Genomic DNA, 23,990 nt, shown 5'->3' with positions numbered 1-23,990 from the left:
TAGCCTTCGCGGGGTATCCTAAAAAGGTGTACTTCCCGCATAGAAGTCTGCGTTGAATTTTCTTGGTGCCAATTTTCTGACATACGATTGAGTTACAAAAAAAAAACAGAAACGCGGTTGTTCTTCAATTCGACATTCGGTATTCATATCGGTCTTTTGCCTTCGAGTAAAAGCAGCGGTGACTCTTCACTACAGGGAAACACTTCAAACCGGTCATTAAAATTGCTAATCACCGAGATTTCAGCAATATCAGTTAACTGTAATCGCAATTTGAGTTGTTGCCTTTTTATTCTAATTTCCTTCGAAAGAACGAGGAATCCGCGAAATTAAAATTACAGTTAACCGATGTCGATGAAAAACCGGTTCTAAAAGAGAGATATGAATACATGTGTCTAGTCGCGTGTGTGTATGTTCTACTCCTACTGTATACATACATCTATAAAACTACTAACACGTTTAGCTGCATACGTCGTCGGCGTATATCCGAAATAGACTTTGCGACGTGGCAAGATAATCCGGATGCTTACCAGGTCGCAAATTCGCGAAAGTGTCATTTCGGAAGTGCCTTTACTCGTGCCAGAAAGCTATTGGCCTCGTTATACTCCATTTCACAGATCTACCTGAACGTCTAATTGAACGGCTACATATATTTCCTATGAAAGATTATAATGCTTATATTCTCGAGTACATTACAAAGACACTCGTCCCAGGGTTGTGGTTTTCTTCGTTTCTTACAATCTATACCGGAGCTTTGGCAGTAGCAGGTTCCTATTTTTAGGCCACGGATTTTCTTTATAATGAAGTGGGATAATAGCTGCACGGGACGCACTAAAGTGCGCGGATATCCGAACATGTTTTTATCTTCGTGAAGCGTACATGTTTGATTATCTCGCCATTTAATGTCGAAAGTACTGTCGGGACAAGCAAAACACTTTTGCGCTAGTACTTGCTCTTTCCGAAAAAATAAGAGGCGCATTTAGTACTATTGTATTTCTATTCATAAGTGGCTGAGCCATCAATGATACGCATCTCCCACCAGATAACGCTTGAAGGACCACATTCATGAGAAATTCCTGAGATATTTTTGATCCACTTTCATACAAGAAAGAACATTTTTTTTCGTCAACGCGTTGAAGATTCTTAGCGATGTTCCTTTAAAACCTCGACGAAGAAAGAAAAAACGCGGAGAACAGATTCAGCATATGATCCCTCGAGCATTATCTTCAAATTATCAACGCGATTGGCAACAAGCTTCAAATCGCGGGGATAAATCCAGAAATGCGTTTGAATCTTCTACAGTCTCGAAGTTTCTCCGTTAAGGAGAAAAAATCTATCGAAGACTGCATCTCAGTTGAAGGAACTTGTGGTTTTGCGATCGCGTCGTGACGAAAATTCTTCTCAGGGCTGTTGAGCGGCGTGTATCATGGCGACCTTGAGATCCTTGGCCAGGTGTGAGACGTCGACGACGCTGTCGACCATTTCCTGGACCGCGGTAACGCTCGGGAAGAACTGGGCGGCCTGCTTCGTCTTCTGCACCGTCTGTGCGAGCGCCTCGTTCAAGGCGTTTGCACATTGTAGCACGCGCGTTCGCACGTCGTTGCGCGTCACGTTCCGGTGCACCGTGTCGCCGATATGCACTAGCCGATGCGCACTCAGCACAACGAATTTGCCGTGAGCTAGGAAAACCTGTAACAATTTCATAGCATGTTTCAAACAGATCCTTCTTGCAATTCATCTCGATTCCAATCTTAAAAATGGCATGTTAACTGAAACTATTTGAAGAATGAATGATTTGAATAAATGATTATTTGAATATGACGAACAGATATTCCTTTAATTGTTTTAAATTCCTTTATTAATTTTATTACCAAAAGTTTATGAAAATCACGTAGGCAATGCTTGGACAAATCATGAAGGGATTAACGGTTAGTAAATACAGTTTTCGTTTTATACATTTTTATACGTTATGTATTTGAGACAGTCATATATTTTACTATTTTGTTTATCATATCTTTGATATATTCTAAGGTTCAAGCATTATTCCTAACTCTGTAGCTTCGTTCCCTACATTTTACAAAATGTATACTTTACTAACTACTTATCTTTAACTGCGATGCCGGTTGCGTGCAATGCACTTGCGAAGGAAAAGAGGTCATCGTGAAAAAATAATGGAAATATGCACTTGACGTGCAGTGCTAGCTTAAAGGCACCCTGTCACACAATAGCACCGCCGATATCTACAGTTGTATCATTCTTATCGAGACTGTTGACCCATATGCATATGTACTTAAAGGTGTCTCGTGATATGAAGAAGTGCAATGTTCAAACCAAATGTGAAAAGGTGGGAGAACATTTTTACTGAATTCTGGAATGATTGCAATAGATCTAATCAAATTTTGTTGAGAGAAGACAAAGATGAAGCGTCACTTTAACTGATATTATCGATCGACAAATGTCTCTCGATGCGTTAACTTGTACAAAATAATTTATAGCATTATGACAAGTGTCTTCGAAGAGAAGAACAATTGCAGAAAATTCAAATCTCAATTTTTATCGAGACGAGAATGACACCGTTTGTTACTTTAGCTAACAATCAACGTAGCTCGATGTCTATATATCTTGCGCGAAAGAGCGCGACGGGTGGCACCAGTATTACAAGAATTGTTACAATTCAACTCGCCTTGGGTGGCTGATTATGCTCCACTGTTTGCAGAAAGGCGTCGATGGCGTGAGTCAGGTGTGCGCCGTGCGTGATGACCTGGGCGACATAGAAGGCCAACAATTGCTTGTCGTTGGGATCCATGGGCGTCGGTGTCGTGGGTGGCATTTGAATCGCGGCATTGTCCGCCTCGGACACCAGCAGATCGTAATTGCTGCGCAGCTCCTGCGGCAGCGTGGATCGCAGTTCCTCTCGCTGTTTCGCTACGACCTCTCGGGAGTCGAGATTTACGTAGTCGTAATCCTCCCCGGCGCCGCTATTGTTGCTGCTGCCCGTGGAGATGATCGACGCCCGCTTAAAGAGCAACGTGGAATTTCCCTGCACACACAGAGTTCCTTTATCAGCAACAAAGGCTCATCCCTCAAATGTCATCAGCTTCATTCACATAATGCGATATTCCAAAAGAAAAACAGAAATTGAAAGAATTTAAAATACTTAATAACTAATTTTTCGAGTTCTTTAATTTCGAAATAAAAAATTAGATTTATAAGTATTCTCCTGCTCTTTTTTTTTCTATTTTTCTCCATTTTAATTCTTAATACAAGAAAAATCGAAAATTTAAAAAATGGATTTCTTACTTATTGTTAGATTTAAGATTCCTTTTTTAATTCTCGAAATATAATTACGCAGCAAAATAATATCGATTAAAAATATACATGAATAGATAAAATGATAGAAACTTTAACACCAATGCTTTCATTATTAATTCGTCAGGTTGATCTAAATTAAAATGCACCCTCTTTCTTTCAGGGACATTGAGATGATCCGATTAGCCCATTCTTACGTTTGAGATCGGAAGTCATTATTCGTAACGAATATGTTAAATCTCACGACTGCAAAAGATACTTACTTGAATGAAACTAGCGACCTGACGAACGTCTTCCGTGAGTGCTCGAGCGCACGCGATCAGCTGGTCAAGGGGGTCTGACTGTACGGGTAGTAATAGCGAGGAGGGTCCGTTAGTAGGTGTCGGTGTATCACCACTGCCACGACAGAGCTTACTCGCGTCCCATTCCATCGTGTCCAGTTCGGTAGCGGCTTCCTGTACGAGCTTGTCAGAATCACGAAGCGCCTTCACTAGCGGCCGTAATTTCGTGGCCAGACCCTTATCTGGCGCTTTGCCCGCATTGCCCAGCGTACCTGCGCGCAGAACACAATAGTTATCAAACTTCTGCGGCAATGTATCCAATGTTCTATTGTTTATTGAAAGATATAATTGATTATTGTGAATTCAAAAAATCGCAAATTGGAATAAGAATATGTTAAGTTTTCTTTAGATGAGCTATAATTCTTACTTTAAAATCTCTAAAGTAGACTTTAATGTACATACACTTATCTTTATTAACAACTCTTCGATCTACGATAAAATATATTAATATTCCTTTTAGTATATTTTTGTAATAAAACTTTCTTCTACGAAGATTTAAGTCTTAAATATTTTGTAACGTAAAAAATGAAAATTATTTATTTAAAGAAAAATTATAGAATGATAAGAAAATGATTATATTTTATTCCGTTGAGATAACTTTCATGAAGATAACTTCTATGATAGCTTCAATTACTGAAGAAGTTAAATTGAACTTTCTTCACCTTCCGCGAATTCAACCAGATCGTGAAGAGACGTTCTGAGCCTGAGAGCAGCCAGCCTCAGGTCCATAAGGGTGGCGTCCAATCGCTGCGACGTTCTCCAACCGGGGCTCACGAAACTCAGTAGCCTCGTTATCGCGGCGGACGCCTCGCCCTGCAACCTATGCAGACCTTCCAGGGCGGAGTCCAGCTCCAGCGGAAGCTCCTTGCTGACTGGTACATCGTAAATCTGTTGCGAGGGCGGCGGTGGCGTTGGGGTCTTCGGTATGGGGGTGTTATGTCGGGACGGCAACGAGGACGCTGGAAGACGTGGTCGGGGCACATCGTAATCCGGAGCGGCCAGACTCGATCTGGAATTCAGAAATTGTTATGCACGCGGCGAGAGCGAGAAGCAAAATATCTTGGATTGGAAACTCTTTGAATTTATTGCTGATGGCATTGCCAAAAATTTCCAAGCGCGGTGGGAGATCGCAATCTTGGAATCTCGGATCCCCGAGGCATCTCCAGACGCATTTCGCAATACCCTTTAAATCATCCTTTGCAGAATGACTCTTGAAACTCTATTCAGCCCCTGATTTATATTTCACGCCGAGAAACTTCTCGGGCGCATAAAGTTTCGAGATTCCTCGAGATCTCTGAATCCCAAGGAACGTACACCCCGCCGGTGGAGTATAGCCGGCCATAACGCCGTCGACGTAGCGTATATACGTCCGGGGAATTTCCCCGAGTCCGAATAACGCGACGTATCGCGGAAATGCGAGCGAGGCTGTACCTGTTCGAACCGCTGAGGGAGCCGTCGTTGGTGAGGCTGGAGGCCGAGCTGCTGGGCGTGAGGGGCTGCAAGGGTCGCGGCACGTCGTAACAATCCAGCGGCGTAATGCCGGAGCCGACGGAGCAATTTGAGTTGGGCGTGCAGGACGTCGGCGGCCTTGGGGTATCGTAGCACGACGGGGCCGGGCTCGGGCTGCTCGCCGGCGAGGGGATCACCGGGATCGCGCGTGGCGGTACGTCGTAACACTCGTTCACGTCGCCGCCCCCGTTGTCGACGGAACTCCGCGCGTTGTTGCTCGTATACCGTCCTGCGCAAGGTGGAAGTTAACAAAACTTGAGGGAATCCCCGGATCAGCTTCTGAGTACTTAACTGCGCGAGTTGACTCTTTTCAAACGAAGCTAACGCGAAATGTTCCGCCACGTTGGCTTTTTAAAAGACCTCATAGACGCTTCTTGCAAATAAATACGAAATTTATATATATTTGTTTAGCGATAATAAATTATGATAAAGAATACTTAATGTTTAATTAGAGTATAATTTATCGAAATAAAATCCACAAGAAAGAGCCTTTATAAAATATTTTATAACTTTGTATTTTTCTGACGTGGTATATTTTTCTTTCTCAAAACTTATTATTATATACTTTTCAAAAAGTAAAATGTCTTTTAGAAGCTAAAATAATAAAAAAATTTGACTCAATTTTGATAATTTAAATCTAGCAAGGTATAACGTGAGTAGATTAATATTTAAAACTGTTAAAAACTTATAAATTAATTCCAAAATTCTATTTCACCGTAATTATGATTGAAAATTAGTATAGCTATTAATCATTTCGAAAATGATCAATACGACAGACACAAAGTTAATCAATATCTCAGTTGCTGAATAAGCTTTAGCAGACGGCTTTATCACCGCCGTTCGGTTATAGCCGGAATGTTTAGTTTGTGAATAATAACGTACCCGTATTGTGCGAATGCTCATTGTTCGTCGAGTTGAGGGGTGAATCGTGTCTGGAGGGTGGCGCGGGACTCCCCCGACTTGCTGGGAGATCATACAGGTAGACGTCCCCACACTTCTGCGGCGTTACAACCTGCGTAATCGAAAGCGGCAAAGTAATTAATTATATCCAGATTAATTATCCGAGTTCTATGTTTTGTGTTCCTACCACCTGCGCTCGTTCGCAGTTGGGCATTTTTCATCGCGGTTTGCTCGTTCTATCCGCAACAGTTAACTACAAATTTAACTTCAACAGAAGTAACTCAAAATCTAAATTGTTACATCTGTTCAATTCATTCTTTATTTCTTTAAATTAAATGGCTACATGTAAAATTAATATATCGTTGATTAATACAGCTCTGATAATTTATATTATATATATAGCCGGCTTTATATACATATATAGCTAGCTTTTTTCATTCTCAATATGCCTCTTGTGTTGTTCAAGTAACGGTTACATTTCCACCACTGTTTTCTTTCAAGATTAACTCTTCCTCACTATGCACTTCGCTTTGTCTTCGCTAAAGCGGTCTTGGTTATATTCCTACGTGATTGTATTTCAATTACGAGTTTCTCTTCCATCTAGCGAAAATGTCTTGCAACAACAAGGTTGCTAGAGCAACGCGTGACCTGTCAAACAGAGCAGAATAATCTGTGGCCGTGACTTCACAATGTAAACTTTTTTAGAGGTATAAAGAACCGTATCTCTAGTTCTTCAGGTACAGCGTTATTGACAGCTGTATCATTAAACATGTCAGTTAAGTTACTTTATTAAAAATTCAATAAATTAAATTGCTACTTTTATTTTATATCTAAAAATATATATTATTTCCCTATTTAAAATTTTAAAACCTGTTTTTTCTTAATGGAGATATGATTCTTTACTTCTAAGATACAGATAAATAATATGTATAATATAGTATACGTATATATATACAATAAATTAAAGAACGTAATAATAAGATTTATTATAAAAGAATAGATATTGCAGCCTATTCTTTAATAGTTTCTTTCAAGATAACAAATGTGTGCGTATAAATCTTTTCAAGAATATAAATTAATATGAAGTATTTTTGACGTTTTTGTCATCATACAACGTTGTTACAACAAAAAAACGCTTTACATTTTTAAGACCACGTGTCCCTTATTCAAACCATCGTTTTAACTAGGTATCCACATTTTCGTTTAATTAACCATTGCAATGTCATATGCGCCAGACGCAAAAGTTACCGTGACAGCGTCAACGTTTCCCAGAACATTTTCGATAATCAACTTCAAAAAAAAAGTGATAACACCGGAGACTGATTCGATAGACGCCACAAGAGCTAAATCCACGTGAACCGCGCCTGTGACGAAACTCGTAACGAAGTTATTTGCACGAACGCCAATCAGCTCTGTTACTCTTTCCACTGTGCGCGATGTGGCCTCGAGGATCTCGTTTGAGTGCAGCCCGCCGCAGCCGCGGATTAATTCTACGAGATCGCTAATTGAGTTTCCTACGAGGACCGAGGAGGATTCGGGGAAAAAAGGAAAATTTCCATTTCCTATCGACGAAATCGTCAAAGCGCCGTTCTTTCGGTGGGAAGCACACTGTAAGGCGTATTCACGATTTATTCTGCACGAGATATCGTACGAAATGTTTCATAATAACAGATAATTCGGTAAACGGTACGATATTTCGTATCCAAATTTAATCACTACTCTATTCTCCTTTTTTTTTTAATTTTTAAACGCACCTTTTGAATTAAAATTTTATTGAAATAAAATGCACTTAAAAAATAAAATTTTTTATTTACTAACATTTTTGTAGTCCGTTAAAATAGCTCATTAAAAATGAATAAAGTAATATATTTCAGCAACTTCGTATCACAGATTAAACGTGCAACCACCGGCTGGATGTAACGGCGACGCAAGCTTGCAACATTTCGAGCGTTGAACCGTCCGTCGCGTCGGGAAAATGTAATTCCGCTGATAAAACGTGAAAGCGTGGAAGTCGATGCGACGGGTAAATACGGGGGAAAAAGGGGATGAAACATTTCCCAGGAGAGCGTAATCTCGGAGGCTCATCGGCCGCTGCTTTGCAATAATAGAAGCCCCGCAACTCTTGCGCTACACGCTTAAGCGTGCTACGCTTTTATTACAATTCTTCTCTTTTTTTCCTTTTGCGCGTCTCGGTACACGAACAACAGCAGTCGAGAACTTTCTCTCTCGTAGGTATCAGAGTACCGGTAATTTTTCTCATTTTCGTAAAAAGCAGAGAGTAATAAACATATATATATATATACCATACATTAAAAAATTGAGATTAAAAGATAAAAAATTCTTTAAATATATTGTATACATAATAATACATATAAATTTTGTTTTTAAATACAGTAAAATATGTGGTATTTAAAATATGGAATATATAATAGCTCTGAAAGAAATGATAGGTGGCTCGTTGAAAGAAAGCTACTGTACATTTTTCTTGCTCTTGTCAGTTTTTTTTTTTTTTAAAGATAATCTCAGCCACGCGTTCTTAAAGTAAGATGTAAAAGATTAAAGTATGATCTGTAACATGATACGTACAGAGGGAAGCTAGAGATATATTGCAACGCGCGAGAGAAACGTGGAAGAAACGTCGGACACGCCCTGCGCATAAAACGGAGCAGCCTCGACTGTACGGTATCGTCGTAAAGCTCGCGCGCGGCCGACATCAGCAATCCGCAATTCACCGTCGACGGTCAGTTTCGCGTTACCGAAGTGGAACTAACCATCTTCTACTTACGGCCGAAAGTTCTCCATCGGCGAAACTTATCGCGTATTCGGCAGGACGAGAGGAGTCGCGCATGCAAGATGCGCTCCCTCAATGCGCCCTGTCCCACGGAAACGCCGAAGATACGACGCGAATCTGGGTCAGTTTCTTATCGGGCAAGCGGCAAGAACCCATCCACCGAATAACACGATACCACAACCACGATTCCGAATCAACCCCTTCCCACCGACAAATCATTTCGACCCCATTTGCTTCGCCGATCGGGCGCGCTCGCAAGAAACCCCGAAATGATTTGTTTCAATGCTATCGAAGTTCTTGGCCCGCGTAAGCGAGATTGCATATAAATGTGAATGATGTAACTGCGTAAAACTGTAAAAACGACGCGCTGATTAATTCTTGTTATATGTCATGAATGTCATGCGTGCGTTATAAGAAGTTATTTTCCTTTCGCTGATTATGCGAGAGATCGTGCTGTTATTTTATCTTCGTTTACAATCAGACTTTACGAGAATAGTTCTGACATACGTTTATAAAATCTTTCTGTATTTCTTCCAAAGTAGAACATTGTTTAAAACAGTAACCTCTGATTAATTAATTTGTTCAGTCTTCACTTTGGAAATTTTGGAACTATTCCAAGTTGGGCAAAATCCGTCGTAAAAGCTTTTTGACCAAGTACGAGAGAATAGCAAAATTGAAGTAACAAAGTTCTGAGCTTCAATTCAAAATTTCAGAGTTCAGGCACAAGAGACGACAGTCCAATGAAAACACTTTTTTTTCGAAAGAACAGCTCTCCGCACTAATTGCCCGCCCTGCGAACTCGAGTTCCTTCTTGCGAGTGCACACTCGTCGTGAGAAAGTGGCCGTTATCCGGAACCGGGAAATGTGCTAATTATGCCATAACTCACCCTTGATTATAGCTCGCCTCCTAGGCGACAAAGATTACCCGTCACGATTTACGAGCGAAGATGAAGACTACAGAGAGCGATCGTTTAAATGAGACAAATTGATAAAGTCAAAAATAATGAAAAAATATAATCGGTTTATCCTTTTAGATCTCCAATTAAGAAACGATCCTAAAGGGCCTATTCTGTAAACGTTAACGATATCGTTATGTGCTTTGCGCAGCTTTTCTATGGTATATTAGCTTCGCAAAGCACGTAATGACGTCGTTAACGTTTATAGAATAGAGCCCTTAAATGTTTAATAAGTTGTTTCTACATAGTAGCTATTTATAGTTTTAAACTTGTGGAGAACTCATGAAGTATTCACGGCATCTATTATCTATTTTTTTTCAGATCTATAGATTTATATCTTATATCAGATTTATATCTTCTATTACTTTAGAAGATATAAATTTGAAAAGAATAAAACTAATTATATGTGATCCCAAAATATTTTCGGAAGATCGAATAAGCTGTTGATTGAGGACGAATTAAATAATTAGTAGCTTGTTTTAAATCCTGTATAATAATCTTTTCCTCGTAATACTTCTCTACGAAATTTCAGATAGCTTCAAATCCTAGTTGAATCATAATATAGCATATATAAAAATTGAAAAGATACAGTAACTTCTTGCCCCAAGATAAATACACATACAATAGATATACATATAAGATAAATATAAAAGACTTTTATATTCACTATATAAAAGAACTTTTAAACTGATGTATAATTCGATAGAACCTGAAAACTGCAGAAAGTGTTCTCAAGAACGAGTATAAAGTTAAGAATGAATTCTTAAGTTTATACTTTCAGTACGTTTTTATATCCTACTTTGCATTTACACACAAATTGAACCTATATCTCTATACACGCAATTCATGGTGAGTTAATCAAAATTTCCTCATGTAAAGTGAAAAATAAAATGATAGAGTGCGGTCGTCGTACGAGCGGTCGTCGAACCGCCGTCTGTATTCCTCGTGAATTAAAGCTACTCGCGAGTACGTTATCGCGTGTTCTTTGTTATTATGAATCGAATAGTAGTACTATCGTAGTGACGTGTAGTACTAGAGGGGGGTGTAGGCGCGGGAAGGAGGAGGATGCTGGAAGGTTGAGAGCGCTCGTGTGCAACGCAAGGGTGCACTGGGACCAGCGGGATGGGGGTGGCGATGGAGAACAGTCCGGGGATGGGGGGAGGATACACCCTCGGTCGATACCGGGCGTCGCGGCGCTAACTGTGAAAGGCGTATTACGCTACGAGGGTGCACAAGAGAAAGCAAGGGAGAGAAGAAGAGGGAGAATGAGAGACAGTGACGAATTCAGAATTCTGGAGACCCCAAGCAGAAGGGTACATAGGTTTCCCCCAATGTATAGTTTAAATAATTTACGAAAGCAATTTTACGTCGTATTACGGAAAATAAATATTTTAGGAAATAAACGATGTCTCAGTTTATCTTTACTGATTTAAAATAAATTGGAGGTTTACAAGTTTTCGGCCACGTCTTTCGACTTACTCCGCTTATTGACCAAATTTGTTAAAAATGGGTGAAAGATTTTTATCGAACCGGAAGTTAATTTTTTAAGATTTGCACGATCAATCTTGAAAATGTAGATTACATTTTGTAACATAAATGCGTATGATCTCTTCTTTGAATATAATCGTCAAATTAATACCGTCAAATTTGAAATAGACTGCTCATTTAACCGTTTATTCGAAACGCAATAAAAATTGATAGATATTAATTACTCAATTACAGCTTCATTAATTATAGATCCGCTCCTGACAGGGGCAAAAAGAGAATGGGAGAAAGGGAGAAATAGAAGGGAAAGGAAGGAGAAAGAGAAGGCTGGGGGAGATAGAAAGACGGTTTCCATGGAAACGCGGAAGGAGGCTCTCCACCTTCCGCGAGAGCAGGACTCTCGGCTTGTCTCAGACCGCGATAAGAATTTTTAGGCACGACCAAAAGAGTGACTTACGCATTTGATGTCGCAAAAGGTGTCGCCGTAAATGTCCGCGACAAAAAATTTGCGATATATTTCGATCACATTGCGATCACACTTCCGAAGTCGAATTTGAAAGAACATGACAGAAAAATTTCAGTTTTTTATATATTTATATGTATAGACATTTGAAGTGATGCAAATACAAAAAAAATCTGCTTTTCGTTTATTTTCTATACGAGAGAATCCATCCTGAATTTTTCACGCGAGATCCTCGGAAATTTCTTGTAAAATATTACCACATTGTATCATCAGATATCCCCTTGTGAGGCTTCCAGCACGTTTCGTGCAAACACGTTAATGTACGCGCAAACATGCGCCTCGCATAAATCCTGTTCCTGGGCGCATCACTGACGTCGTATCATGATGATAAATTTCGGCAACGACCGTATTTACATTATTAGTTAAACTCATGTGCAGCTGCCAGTCGCACAGATCGCGCGCACTTCCGAGACGTGAACGCCGTTGCAGTCGTAATCGCGTTAGACCGACGCTTATGAAGTTCTCGCATGAAACTCACGAAACTTCGGATGCATCTTCGTCCAGAAACGCGCGCAGAATGATAAAATATGAAAGGTAGACGGCTGTCTAGACGCGTGAAAGCGGAGGCTGTAAAACGTATACGGTCGGCTTCGCCAACCGTTATTAATCAAACTTCATAGTTTTAAGAACCTTTATCGTTAACTGACCGTAAACTTCTTAATTATAAAGTATAGTGTAAAATTGAAAACTCTGGATGGGTATTAAAATTTTATTTTTCGTTTGTGCTATTATGATGCTTATCTTTTGATAAAAAAAGAAAAAGTGAACAAGTGGTATCACTAAAGATGTGATCAGCTAGTAATCAAGGCCACTCACAATCGATTCGATAGATTGAATCACGCTAATCCTAGAAAAAATACGTTTATCTCCACTTATGCAGTATCCACTTATGATGATGCGGAAATGAAAAATTTTCAATTCTAAGTTATCTCTTCGTAGATCGCTTAAATGCATCATGAGATTAATATCGCCGTTTATCGACGCAGCTCGTTGATTCTGCGCGAAACTACCAATAAAAATATCAATAACCCTATCCCCGACTAATCGGATGAGCGCGATGAATGTTCGAGAGAGATAGATAATAAATCGCGCACGATAATAGGATCTTTTACGGTAATAGCATGTGTGTGTGTGTGTGTATGCGTGTGCGCCGGTTTATTACGCGAGATAACATCGCTCATTGTCCCTTTAATAAACGGCCGGAATGGTCTCTCGACGACCAAGAAGAAGCGGCTACCGTTGGCGGCTCCTGACGAGGATCGCGACTTCTGCTTCGATCGCCCGGCATAACTCGAAAGCGTCCTGGAGGCGAGTGATTTACGCTAGTTAATCCGCGACGGGCGTACCGCGATATAAAATTGGATTTCTCGTTTCACCTCGCGCATAAATTCGCGAGATGATTCTACCGCGGCGTCGAGGCCGCGAGGCCGAGTTCGTTTCGAATCTAGATTGCTTTGAGGTTTGAGGTACTCTTATCGCGACGCGCAATCTGCGTGTCATAGCGAACAAGAAAAGAATATGGAATATGGCAGAAATTAGCAATAAAAAATAGCCGTAGTAGTTGATGGAAACAGAGTATAATAAGATATATAATAAAAGGGGTGATGTGTACGTGCACACGATTATCTTCTTTATAAGAAACGTAAATGTAAAAAAATCTATTTTTTAATAAAAAATATAAATCTATATAAATCCCCCTTATCTTAGATCCCCTTTACAGAATCCCTTTACATTATCGTTAATCCTGGCGTGAATAATCGCTGTGTCGAGTGGGACACAATAAAGTCGCTGTCGGCTCGACGCCGCGCCGTGCTGCGCCGAGGACCTCCTAATGACTCGTGTAAATAGGCTTTTCCTGGTAAACGGAAGGTGGGATCACGCGAGAAGCGACATGCAACGACGGTCTCTCGAGCGGCCTCCGGTCACGTGTCGACGGAAACGAAGTCGCCTGTGGGTGAGAGGGAAATTAAGATCAGGCGGGGAAATTGTGCGGCGAGCGGAAATCTGACCGGTGTGACGCGGGGAGGAGCGAGGAAAGGGGGATTGTTTGCAGTCCGCCGAGGGGAAACCCTTTCCTTCTGGAAATGAATGGCGAGAACCATCAAGTCGTCGCGAGTGAAACTCACGACGAGAGCTGACGCGTGACTTCGACGCGTTTTCGACGGAGGCTGTTGCGACACAAGAGAAAAAGTGTTTCTTCAACGACACAGAAAAGTGTCTTCTTGAAGGCAGATTTTTAATCTAACGAGGGTGCTTGCGGTGCTCTCTTCTGTAAATGTTTGTATATTAATGGATTGACTTAATTGATTGAATTCAGTAGGTATATATACACTGTTAAATATTAAAAGATGAAATTTAAACCAATATCTTGAGTTAAATAACATTTTGCTATTTCAAATTGCCATATATGTGTGTCAAAATTTATTATGTTAATACAAAACAATATTATTTTAACTCCATTAATTTAGTTAAATTAACATTATTTTAGTTACTAACGGTATATTGAGTAGGAACAGTAGGCGACTAATAGGAATGGTTAAAAATGACTCAAATTAAGTATAATTTAACACTACGAATTTAACAGTGTATATATCTGTCATATCATCTTACAGTTTTAGTAACTATCATATAAAAAACTCATAAATATGCAGAATCCTGATTAATTAGAACATTAAAAATAGAATGTTCTGGACCGGTCCTTCAAAACTCCTGTCTCAAATAAACGGTTGCTCTAATTAATCAATGACCCAAGTAAACGATATTCACTATTTATCTCTATAATCAGCAACGCATAAACCTTTTGCTTTTTTAAACAATAGAACTACTATCGAGCGGAATAGCTTGTCATTAGTGAGAAAGTTAATGAGAAAGAACAAATTAGGCGTGTCACGATGTGATAAAGAGCTGAGGCGTGACTTCAACGCGTTTCCCGTGGCAGTCATTACGAAAGAGGGCGAGAAGTATCGTTCGAAAGGCAAGTCTTTGAGTCGAACGAGCGCGCCCGTGGTGTTTCTTTTCAAGAAACTTTTTCTCGGAAAAATTCGGAGAGAGAAGAAACTTCTTTAAATATAGTTCATTTTAGGATCGGGCAACTTATCCACGCGTGATCGTTTTCAGAAATACGGGATGAAAAAGTTAACAGGGGCGAGCAACTCTTGCTCGCCTCATAGGCGCAATGAAGGGGGTAACAACGTGACTTCGACGCGATTTCCTGGAAGCCATTACGAAATAGGGCCACATTTTCCTGAAGTCGGGTCTTTGACTGGGTCTAACGCGGTGTTTCTCTTTAAGAATATTTTTCCTCTAGAATTTCTCGAGCAGAAATAAGTCTTTATAGTTTTCGTCTTCATTTATTCTGAGTTTAAAAGACCAATAAGATATATAATTTTGCATAAAAAGATGATATTATATTTTAATTTAACAATCTTGCTAAAGCGGAATAATTTAGATTACTCGAGCTCTTTAGATAAAAATGATCAACAGTGATAGAGATCAGCGTAAAGTCGCCTTAGAAATCGGAGTAATAAACGAAAACGGCCTTAATTCACGGCGGATGCTGTAAAAACTGATTTAAAAAAAAGAAATGATATCAGACCGGTCTGCGATCAGAAATTCGCAAGCGTCAAGAACGAGTGGATAATCCCACGCGAGTTTCACAGTTCATTGATAACGGCCGTTAAAGACAGGCTCGGCCCACGTTCAGGCAACTCCTGTCTCAGCAGAGTAAATCTTCCTCGGTATCCGTCGAGCAGGCCTGTCTACCGTACCCGCTATCTTGCCACCACCTCCTCCTAACCAGCTCGTCCATGCCATTTTCAGCCGGTGCAACAACGGTGCGGTTTGTCTACTCGCCGTCGCCAATGGCGGCCACGAGAACCATTCGCGCCCCGAGCGGAGATCATTCTGTTCCCTCGCGCGCTATATCGTTATCGCGCCACCATTTGCGCTCTCACAAAGCGAAAGGTATGACAGGAACGTCCTGGAGGCAGGCAGCTGCTGCAGGACGAACACCGCATCCGGTGCAAAGATAATTCTTCTCGCGCAGAATTATTCTTGCGATGCGAAAGTATAAGGTATCCGAAGATCCGCGCCTTTTCAAGCTGTTTTAATTACGACTCGTGCTTTAATAAGGCAAAAGCTAACGTCGCGAATTTGAACAATAGCCATTTGATTTTATTCCATTCGTTTCACATGCTTGATTTGACATTGCTCTCTCTCTCCCTCTCTGCATTTCAATAAATTGTATATCGGCGATTTTATCTCAAATTTATAACAAACGACTTTTTCGATCTTTTTGATGCTCGCGAAATACCTATTTGACTGGAATTTATCGTAAAAGGAATTTCCAAATCGCGTCTGCACTCACCGCCCACGCGGAAATATACGAGCGAGTTGCACTTGTCGCGCATTGAGCTCGCGGATTCGTATTTCATACGTCACTGGCCGTTACAGACCCGAGGCAGTCGAACGTGCCACGATCTGGTTATTCTAGTTAACATCATCGGCGCACGAAGCTCCTTTCGCCTACGTTGCATGCGCTCGTGTTTCTCCTCGTGTGTGTGTATCTGCGAATTTAAATACTCGCAACAGCTAGAATATAGATAGTAGATACCACGAAATATCTCGTTTTCATAAATAATTAGCAATGCAAATTTCTCGATATAAATTAAACATAGTTGTGTGGGAGTTAACTACCACAACCAATGCATCAAGAAATAGCATTCGCTTTCTCCGAAGCATAAAAAATGCTCTGAAAAATATATTGAGGAATATCTAAATCTAGTTTAATAAGAACGATTTTGAGAGGCATAAATACACAGATTTTTTATGTTTAAAATCAAAATAAATTTTTTTAAAAATGTAGTGAAAAAGCTTTACTAAATTATGTATATTTCGTTTTTAATAAAAAAATATCAAATCCATTCTACATTTCTTCTTTAAAGCAACTTCTGCACGGAATCTTGATGAAACGTATTTTAATAAATTTATCACATGTGTATTGAAAATTTATTAAAAGATTCACATATTTCAAATGAAAAGAATTATATATATTTGGAACTACGTGTTCGGAAATAAAAGATAAATAAGTATATATCCGAAAATTTCAGGAGGACAGAATTAACGCGTACATATGTTTTATCACTGATTTATGGTTGTTTCGTGTAACGACTCGGATTAGCCGCGGTCAGGAGAGAAGTGCCCGGTCTCGCAGATTTCTAACACATAAAAACGTGCACCACGAGCTATTCTCGGAAGTCGGGAGTAGTCGGCGAAAGACGGAAGAGGAGTGCGAGGGTAACGCGACCGAGGAAGAGAACTCGTGGATGTACACTGACTACACAGACGCGGGATGAAACGCGTCCGCTCTTCTTTGAGCCCTAACCGCCCTAGACATTCCACCGAGATGACTCCATGGGACCCCACTGCGTGCGCACGCGGGTGTGTTCCCATATACACATCGCGTTGCAAAGGACACGGCGCGACGCGCGGAGGAGAGAAACAGAGGAGTAGCGACGCCAGAAAGTGGACATTGTCCGGAATCGGCAGACATATAAGGAACAGCCGTCTGAAAAGGTAGCCCCTTGTAGGGCATTCAGCAGAACGGGCTTCTTGTAAATCGCTTTGGGACGCGACGCGACGGTATGCCACTGTTGCAACGGATTGGAAGAGTGGATGGGAAGGTGAAGATTGGGGTGGTCTTGTAAAGGGTGGTAATACCTGTCGCATCCGTGAGACGCTCGTGAAGACCCATCGCGTACTTATCGATTGTTCTCGAGCTGAGAAATTTACATTCATGGAGTTATTCGGTCGTAAATTATGTCGGAATATGCAATGTTCTTTTTGCGATTTATTGATGCGTTCACTTGAAATGCATTGTTTGATATATTTATGTTGAAATTAGACAAGCTATTAGCCCAAGTTTGCTGTGACACAGTACGATAAATTTATACGTTACTTATATACGTGAGATTTTAACATCGAGCAGATTTGCACATTAACTATTTGCTTTTAATCTTTGACTTTACATAAAATTTACAAATTACACAATATTTCGTTGTCATTAAAAGGAAAGGAGATAACAAAAAAATTATAAAAGAGAAAAGAATAAAAAGCAAAGAATGCTGGAATCCAGTAAACACAATCATGAACAACCAAGTCTGAATCTCTCTCGTGTCACCTGCAAATATTCGCTTTTCAGCGCAGTCACCCATGTGACGTAGCTGATGCAGGAAAGCACATTCGCGTTACGTTGACCCTGCGACGACGATGACGACAGCGTTGTATTTCTATCGTAGAAACACACATGCGTGATGCACACTGCGACGAGACGACAACGGAGATGTGTCCGGATGTTCGTCCGTGAAGATCGCGCGGAGCAAAAAGTCCTGGCAGACCAGCTAGGAAACAAGAAGAGCTCGAGAAACTGCCGACAGGGAGCCGACCGTCTTCGACGCGCTCTAGTATCCCGAAATACATTGCGCTAAAGACCAGACCAAGTCTCGAGACATCCAGAGATTGTTCGAGACGAACGTATTGGGAAATTTAAATAATAATAATTTCGCAACTATGAATACATTGATTTATAACAAAGTTACATAGCTAAAAATTTAAAAATAAATATAAACTTTGAAGTTAAACCAAAATTAGAATAAAAAGAAATTAAATTGAAGAAATTGACTTAAATTTTTGCATAAATACATACATAGTATTAGACAGAATAATACAATAAAGTGAAATAATCTGTTACAATCACACAAAATTAATTTAAAGAATAAGAGATAAAATAATTTTTTAAATTTATTTTTTTAAGAAAAATGTTTACATTTTATGGTGTAATTGTATACAGCAGAATTAATAAAATTACTGTGACGCACTAAAATAAATCAGGATTTTCTTTATATACGTTTATATACCAATTTCGGAGGAAATTGGCAAAATTTTTCTATAATACAAAGGCAATTACTTTCGCTTTGACGCTATGTAGTGGACAAACTCAACGCCCTAATCGACCGTATTCATTTAATCGAATTGATGTCAGTGGCAGATGTTAAACCGCGACAGAGCCAGATACGCAGCGATGGCTCCAGAAGAGCCGAACGAACCAAGTGGCAGTCAGCTGATTTTGACAGATCCCGTTTCAGCGAATGTGGGGGCGAATGTAAAAGGTCGGCCCCCCCACGATCACGGCACAATGAACTGTCGCCTGAGCGTCATTGTCAATTCCGCGGCGCACAGGGTCTCCCAATCCCAATTCTCCAAACCAGCGAACCGATATAATTGGTCGGACAGAAAAATCAGGAAGGTAACACGAATATTCGTGGTTTTGTTAGCTCTCCGGCGCGCTGATAAAGAATTGACTGTTGCATTCCGCAAAAAATCAAAGCGCCGATACACAATTGTGTGAAAATAAAGAGAGTTTACGAAACAGCTATGCGAGAGGAATAATTTAGATGTCGATTTGTTCTTCATGGATGAACAACAAAGCGTTTCGTTTCAAAGAAATTCTATCGTTCAACAAAATTTATACGCGTTGTTCGAAACAAGATTACCTTTCCGATAATCAAATTTTCAGTTATTTCAAAGAAATATTTCCAATTAATAATAATCGACTATTTTATTTGTAACTTGTTTTATTATTTGTCGTGCGGTTGCACTTTCAAACCGCGAAAAATAAGTATTACAAAAATTGATCCTCATCAATCAATTAGTGAATTCTTGGTGTCTTGTCTAATCCATAAGTACGTTTATGATAATTTAAAACAAATTGGAAAGATTATCAATAAAATAGCAAATTGTTGTTAACAAATACAATTGATTAAATATATAAATATTTTCTTACATCAAGGGTCTCCTCAAAGGCAAATTTATGGACCAAGTAGATATCTTGCGTTTGGGAAACCCTGTCCACAGTTGCGTTTACAAATGATCGATCGGTAGGAAGTCTCCATTGCTCTCGTATGCCTTTTCAAATCGCGGATATATTAATTCGAGAAGCCAGCTGTTGGGCCGATGAAATCAAATACAAGCAAGGTATGCCATTCAAATACAAGGTATGGAAAAATGGTTGTCGTAGGATGTAATCATATGTTCGTACGAATCCTTTAAAATTTTCTTTGTGGCCGTAAAAAAAACTCGCGTTTAAACATAAAGTTAAAATCATGAAATTCGTAATAAATAACTGTTTGCGACTTTCTGAAGACATGCTTAATGGATGAGCATTACGTTTTGGTATTTACGATATATACGAAACTTTAATTTCAACTCTTCTTTGTATCTCTGATAATTAAATCAGTTTTACAATTATTCGTACATCTTTTATGTACGTTACAAGATAGCTTTTGATGTAATTCTAGTTTATCTTAATTTTAATAATATAAATATCGATTTGCAGAAACAGACGAAGACTAAGTCAGTAATATACGAAACGTCATATACGCAGCAACGTATAGAATCTACATCCGCTTGCGATTTAAGAATGGAAATAGGCGTGCGAAGTGCAACGTCTACATACATGTAAGTTCATACACGTATAGGTTCAAAATATGTGCGATTTGAGAATAGTTTCAAATAACTCACCCTGTTGGGCTGTACGTGCCAGCTACGCCTTTTCCCGTGTCTCTGTATGCCATCCTCTGCGATGGTTAGGTCGGCCCTGCTGCCGACCAAACAACCCCCCGTATCGTATTGGCCAACCAGAAGCCTCAATCGATTTCCTGGACAGATGCCCTAGGGCAAAAAAAAAAGTACAATAACGTAACAACAGCTCGGCTCCGACGCTTCGCACGAATAAATTTTTAATCGCGCATATTCTGTCAGTATATATACTGAACGAAATTCAATGCACTTTTCCCTTATAGATAAGAATCCCATCATATTATACTTCCGGTATTTTTGTTCAATTACATATATTCAACAAATTTATACATTTTTTATTTCTTACTTAACAAGGAGATTTTTAATTGAGTTAAAAGTTAGAGTGCCTTTAATCGTGAACCTTTCAAAAGTCAGATAAATAAATTCTGATTATTATTTATAACCTGTTATATTTTTATTTATCTGTTTTTAATTTTTACATTCGCCTATAGTCTTTTTTCTCTGAAAAGGCGCGATATAGCTTTTCGGCCCACTCGCATGCATCGGAGAGGACCCTTGAGCGAGAACAAGCCCCAATTAGGCATCTGTGAATGCGTCGCCAGTTTGTGTAATTTCGTGAGATCGAGACGAAAATAAACGTTACATCCTCCGTTGCGCCGCGCCTTGAGGAACGAGGGTTGCCACCGAGTGATGCATGCCGCGTAACTCATTTGTTTATCTCGAGTACTACGAAGTTGTAACTCGTAAATCTCGAGAGGTATGCATTTTCGGCGGAATGGCACTAATGTCGCCAACACGTTAAGATCTTCGGATTTAGTAATGCTTATTGTCGAGACTCCTCAGGTTTCCTACAAATTTTTCAGCAGAAAAAAAAACGCGAGGGAAAACATGCAAAAAATATAAAGAAATGGAGTCTCTGCGAGTTTAATATTGTCTATTTTTTATTTCGCAGATCAGCAATTCGTTATGCTTGTAAAGCGAGTTTCCATCAATCTTTTCGTAAATTGAGCATTATTGGTCTTTACGATATATTTCCATCAAATGCAATCGAAGCAGAAGCGTTGATATAAGTGATATTGATAGAATCAAGTTTAATTCTAATTAAGCTTTCACGATCGAGTGGCGAATTTCTCGCTAAAAAAGGACCCGACTCCCCAATTCACCAATAGGTCGCGGAAATTATATCCGTTGTAGACCCACAAACCGCTGATACGACCGATAGCTCTAGCAATAGTCTATTCCGACGACGTCAGAAGTTCTCAGTTTCCAATAAAGATCCAGGAGACCGTATCATTCAATCATCCTCTACCCACGTCACATTGCCTTTACTCTCAATTACCGCCGCACACATATATCGAAACGGATCGTACGTCTGTCGGTGATAACAATTAACGACGAGCCGAGTGTTTCGGCAAACGAAAATCATTTCAGGAAAAGTGGTTCGATCAAATCGACGAGTGCAGCGAGGAGATTGCCCGAGGACCCCGATTCGAGGGCCGACATGTGTTACATCGAACGCGGAGATGACCTCGCGAAGTTTTCAAAACATTAACTGCGATACAGAAGAATCAATTAGTCAGAAGAATCAATTGAATTAATCATTATATGAAGCGTTTAATGCCAATTTAATTACATTTTTTTAGTAGTTTTAAAGACAATTATGTGTTCTCTTTATCGCAAATTGTTGCAAAACTTTATGTCTAGATGAGTTTTCTTTCTGATGTTTTCAAGAGCACTCAGTTAGTAATGCAAAACTGTTTACGATGCCTGGGTATCGCAGACATCTGAGACTGCTACATCGAAGGTAATTGCAATGCACGATCGTTAGTCCCATTTCCGCGATAATAACGTTGCCTCGTCATACCTCGCGAACCTCCGGGGCCGCTCTGGTGCATCGGCTCTTATGCATTATACAGATGTGCATAAGCAGTCTCGTGCACGCGAGGCACTTGTACGTAGAAGCTGACGACAGCTTTGTTGCCGCTGGAGATAAATTCGCTTTTTGATTGGAGCCGTCGAGAATGAGGTATAAAATTAAGGAAACGAAACATTAATAGCGCAAGATAATAATGCGGAAGATGTTTTGGACAACGGAGTATATGCTATTCAAAATAAACAGACGTATAATAAGTAATAAATATAATAAAAATAAAATTCATAAAAAATCAGATTTTTAATCTAAAAATATATCCTGAATCTCTATGAATTTGCATTCAACAAGCGGAGAAATCACACAAGCGAGATAGAAAATTATGAAATTAAAGCGGAATGAAACAATTATTAAATTGGCACAGACAGAAAGTATACACACTGGACTTTTATTACTTAACACAATTGAGAATTTTGAGTTAATAACAAATTCTCTGACAGATTTTACGCGCTTGCAATTGAATTGCGGCAGTTTCATCGACAAAACATCATTACTTTGATTACATGTAATTTGGGAGAAATTTCTTTTGTTTCTTGTTCTCTCGTTTCCACCTTTCTAATTGAACGAGCGTATTGGCGATTCTTAATAATTAATAATCACGTCTGTGCACATAGTCATGTCTGGCATCAGCCCGAAGGCGGAGCTCACGAGGCTAGAGCATCGCAGTCGAGCGTCCTATTTTCGCGATAATAACGCCTCTCTCGGGAGAGAAAGAGAGAGAGAAAGACAGTCTCGTTCTGGATCTGGTCTTATGCCTCATGCATTATAGAGTCGCGCATAGATAATACGAGTTAGTAACGTATGTGGAAGTACCCGACGCGTGCTCTTCGTTAGTACGACGGATAAACTCCATTAGAACGTAATAGAACGAGGAGAGACACGGCTAATGGGAGACACAAGCGGAATTCCGAAACACGAGGAAGTTTCATGTATTACACAGTCGCATAATACGCGTTTTCGATTAGCGGAAAATGTAATTGGAAAATGTAATCGGATAGAATTTCGATATTTACGGACGAGTCGCGAGATATGAAGGTAAGGTAAAACCGACGAGTTGGTCATCTTTAGAATTGATATACTTTTTATTGATAAAATTGATTACTTTATTGTAACCCACAGATGAATTCATTCGGGATATAGGAGCTCGCGGAACTTATATAGGAATTTCCTACGCTGTTATTTCATAAAGATCTCGAGCTTCCGAGGGTTCTATTTGAGAAAAATCCGTAGATATAAATTTTATATTTTTTAAAATAACTACCTGCCGACCTCGCAGAGCGCACAACCACCATCCCTCAAGACCAGCAGTGTTCTGCTCCAGTACGGTGAGGACGTCGCCTTTTCGAAAAGCCAGCTCGTCCGGCGCCTCGGCGATATTGTCGTACAGAGCTCGCGCTTTCACGCATTTCTGCTGCAACACATAAAAAAAATACTATGAAGACAGAAAGTACAGATGGAATACAACAATGGAAGTTGATGGAGAAGATACCGTCGAGTGAAATAAAATTGGGAGATTTACGGTACGTCCGCGATTTTAGTCTCTTATTATTAGCAATTGTCAATAAATCAATATTTCTAATATCATTCGTGTCTCGTCTCTGTGCAAAAACCGTGCGCGACAAGCTCCACCGAGAGAGCATTGATTCCCTCGCCT

At 39.8% G+C, this 23,990-nt stretch overlaps 1 protein-coding gene across 1 annotated transcript; it reads right to left on the bottom strand.

The window, feature by feature from the left end:
- Positions 1-1,112: 1,112 nt before the first annotated feature.
- Positions 1,113-23,768, bottom strand: LOC112461425 (breast cancer anti-estrogen resistance protein 1-like; the record flags this gene model as incomplete). Its single annotated transcript, XM_025026668.1, has 8 exons — positions 1,113-1,686; positions 2,681-3,037; positions 3,570-3,859; positions 4,310-4,656; positions 5,079-5,385; positions 6,039-6,168; positions 20,389-20,538; positions 23,598-23,768. Coding segments are annotated over 8 exons (2,040 nt in total), but the record flags the coding sequence as incomplete, so codon positions are not given.
- Positions 23,769-23,990: the final 222 nt, after the last annotated feature.

This window comes from Temnothorax curvispinosus, unplaced genomic scaffold (assembly GCF_003070985.1).
Source record: "Temnothorax curvispinosus isolate PA1 unplaced genomic scaffold, ASM307098v1 QBEX01011365.1, whole genome shotgun sequence".
NCBI classification, from domain to species: domain Eukaryota; kingdom Metazoa; phylum Arthropoda; class Insecta; order Hymenoptera; family Formicidae; genus Temnothorax; species Temnothorax curvispinosus.
This window is presented reverse-complemented; position numbering and strand designations above follow the sequence as displayed.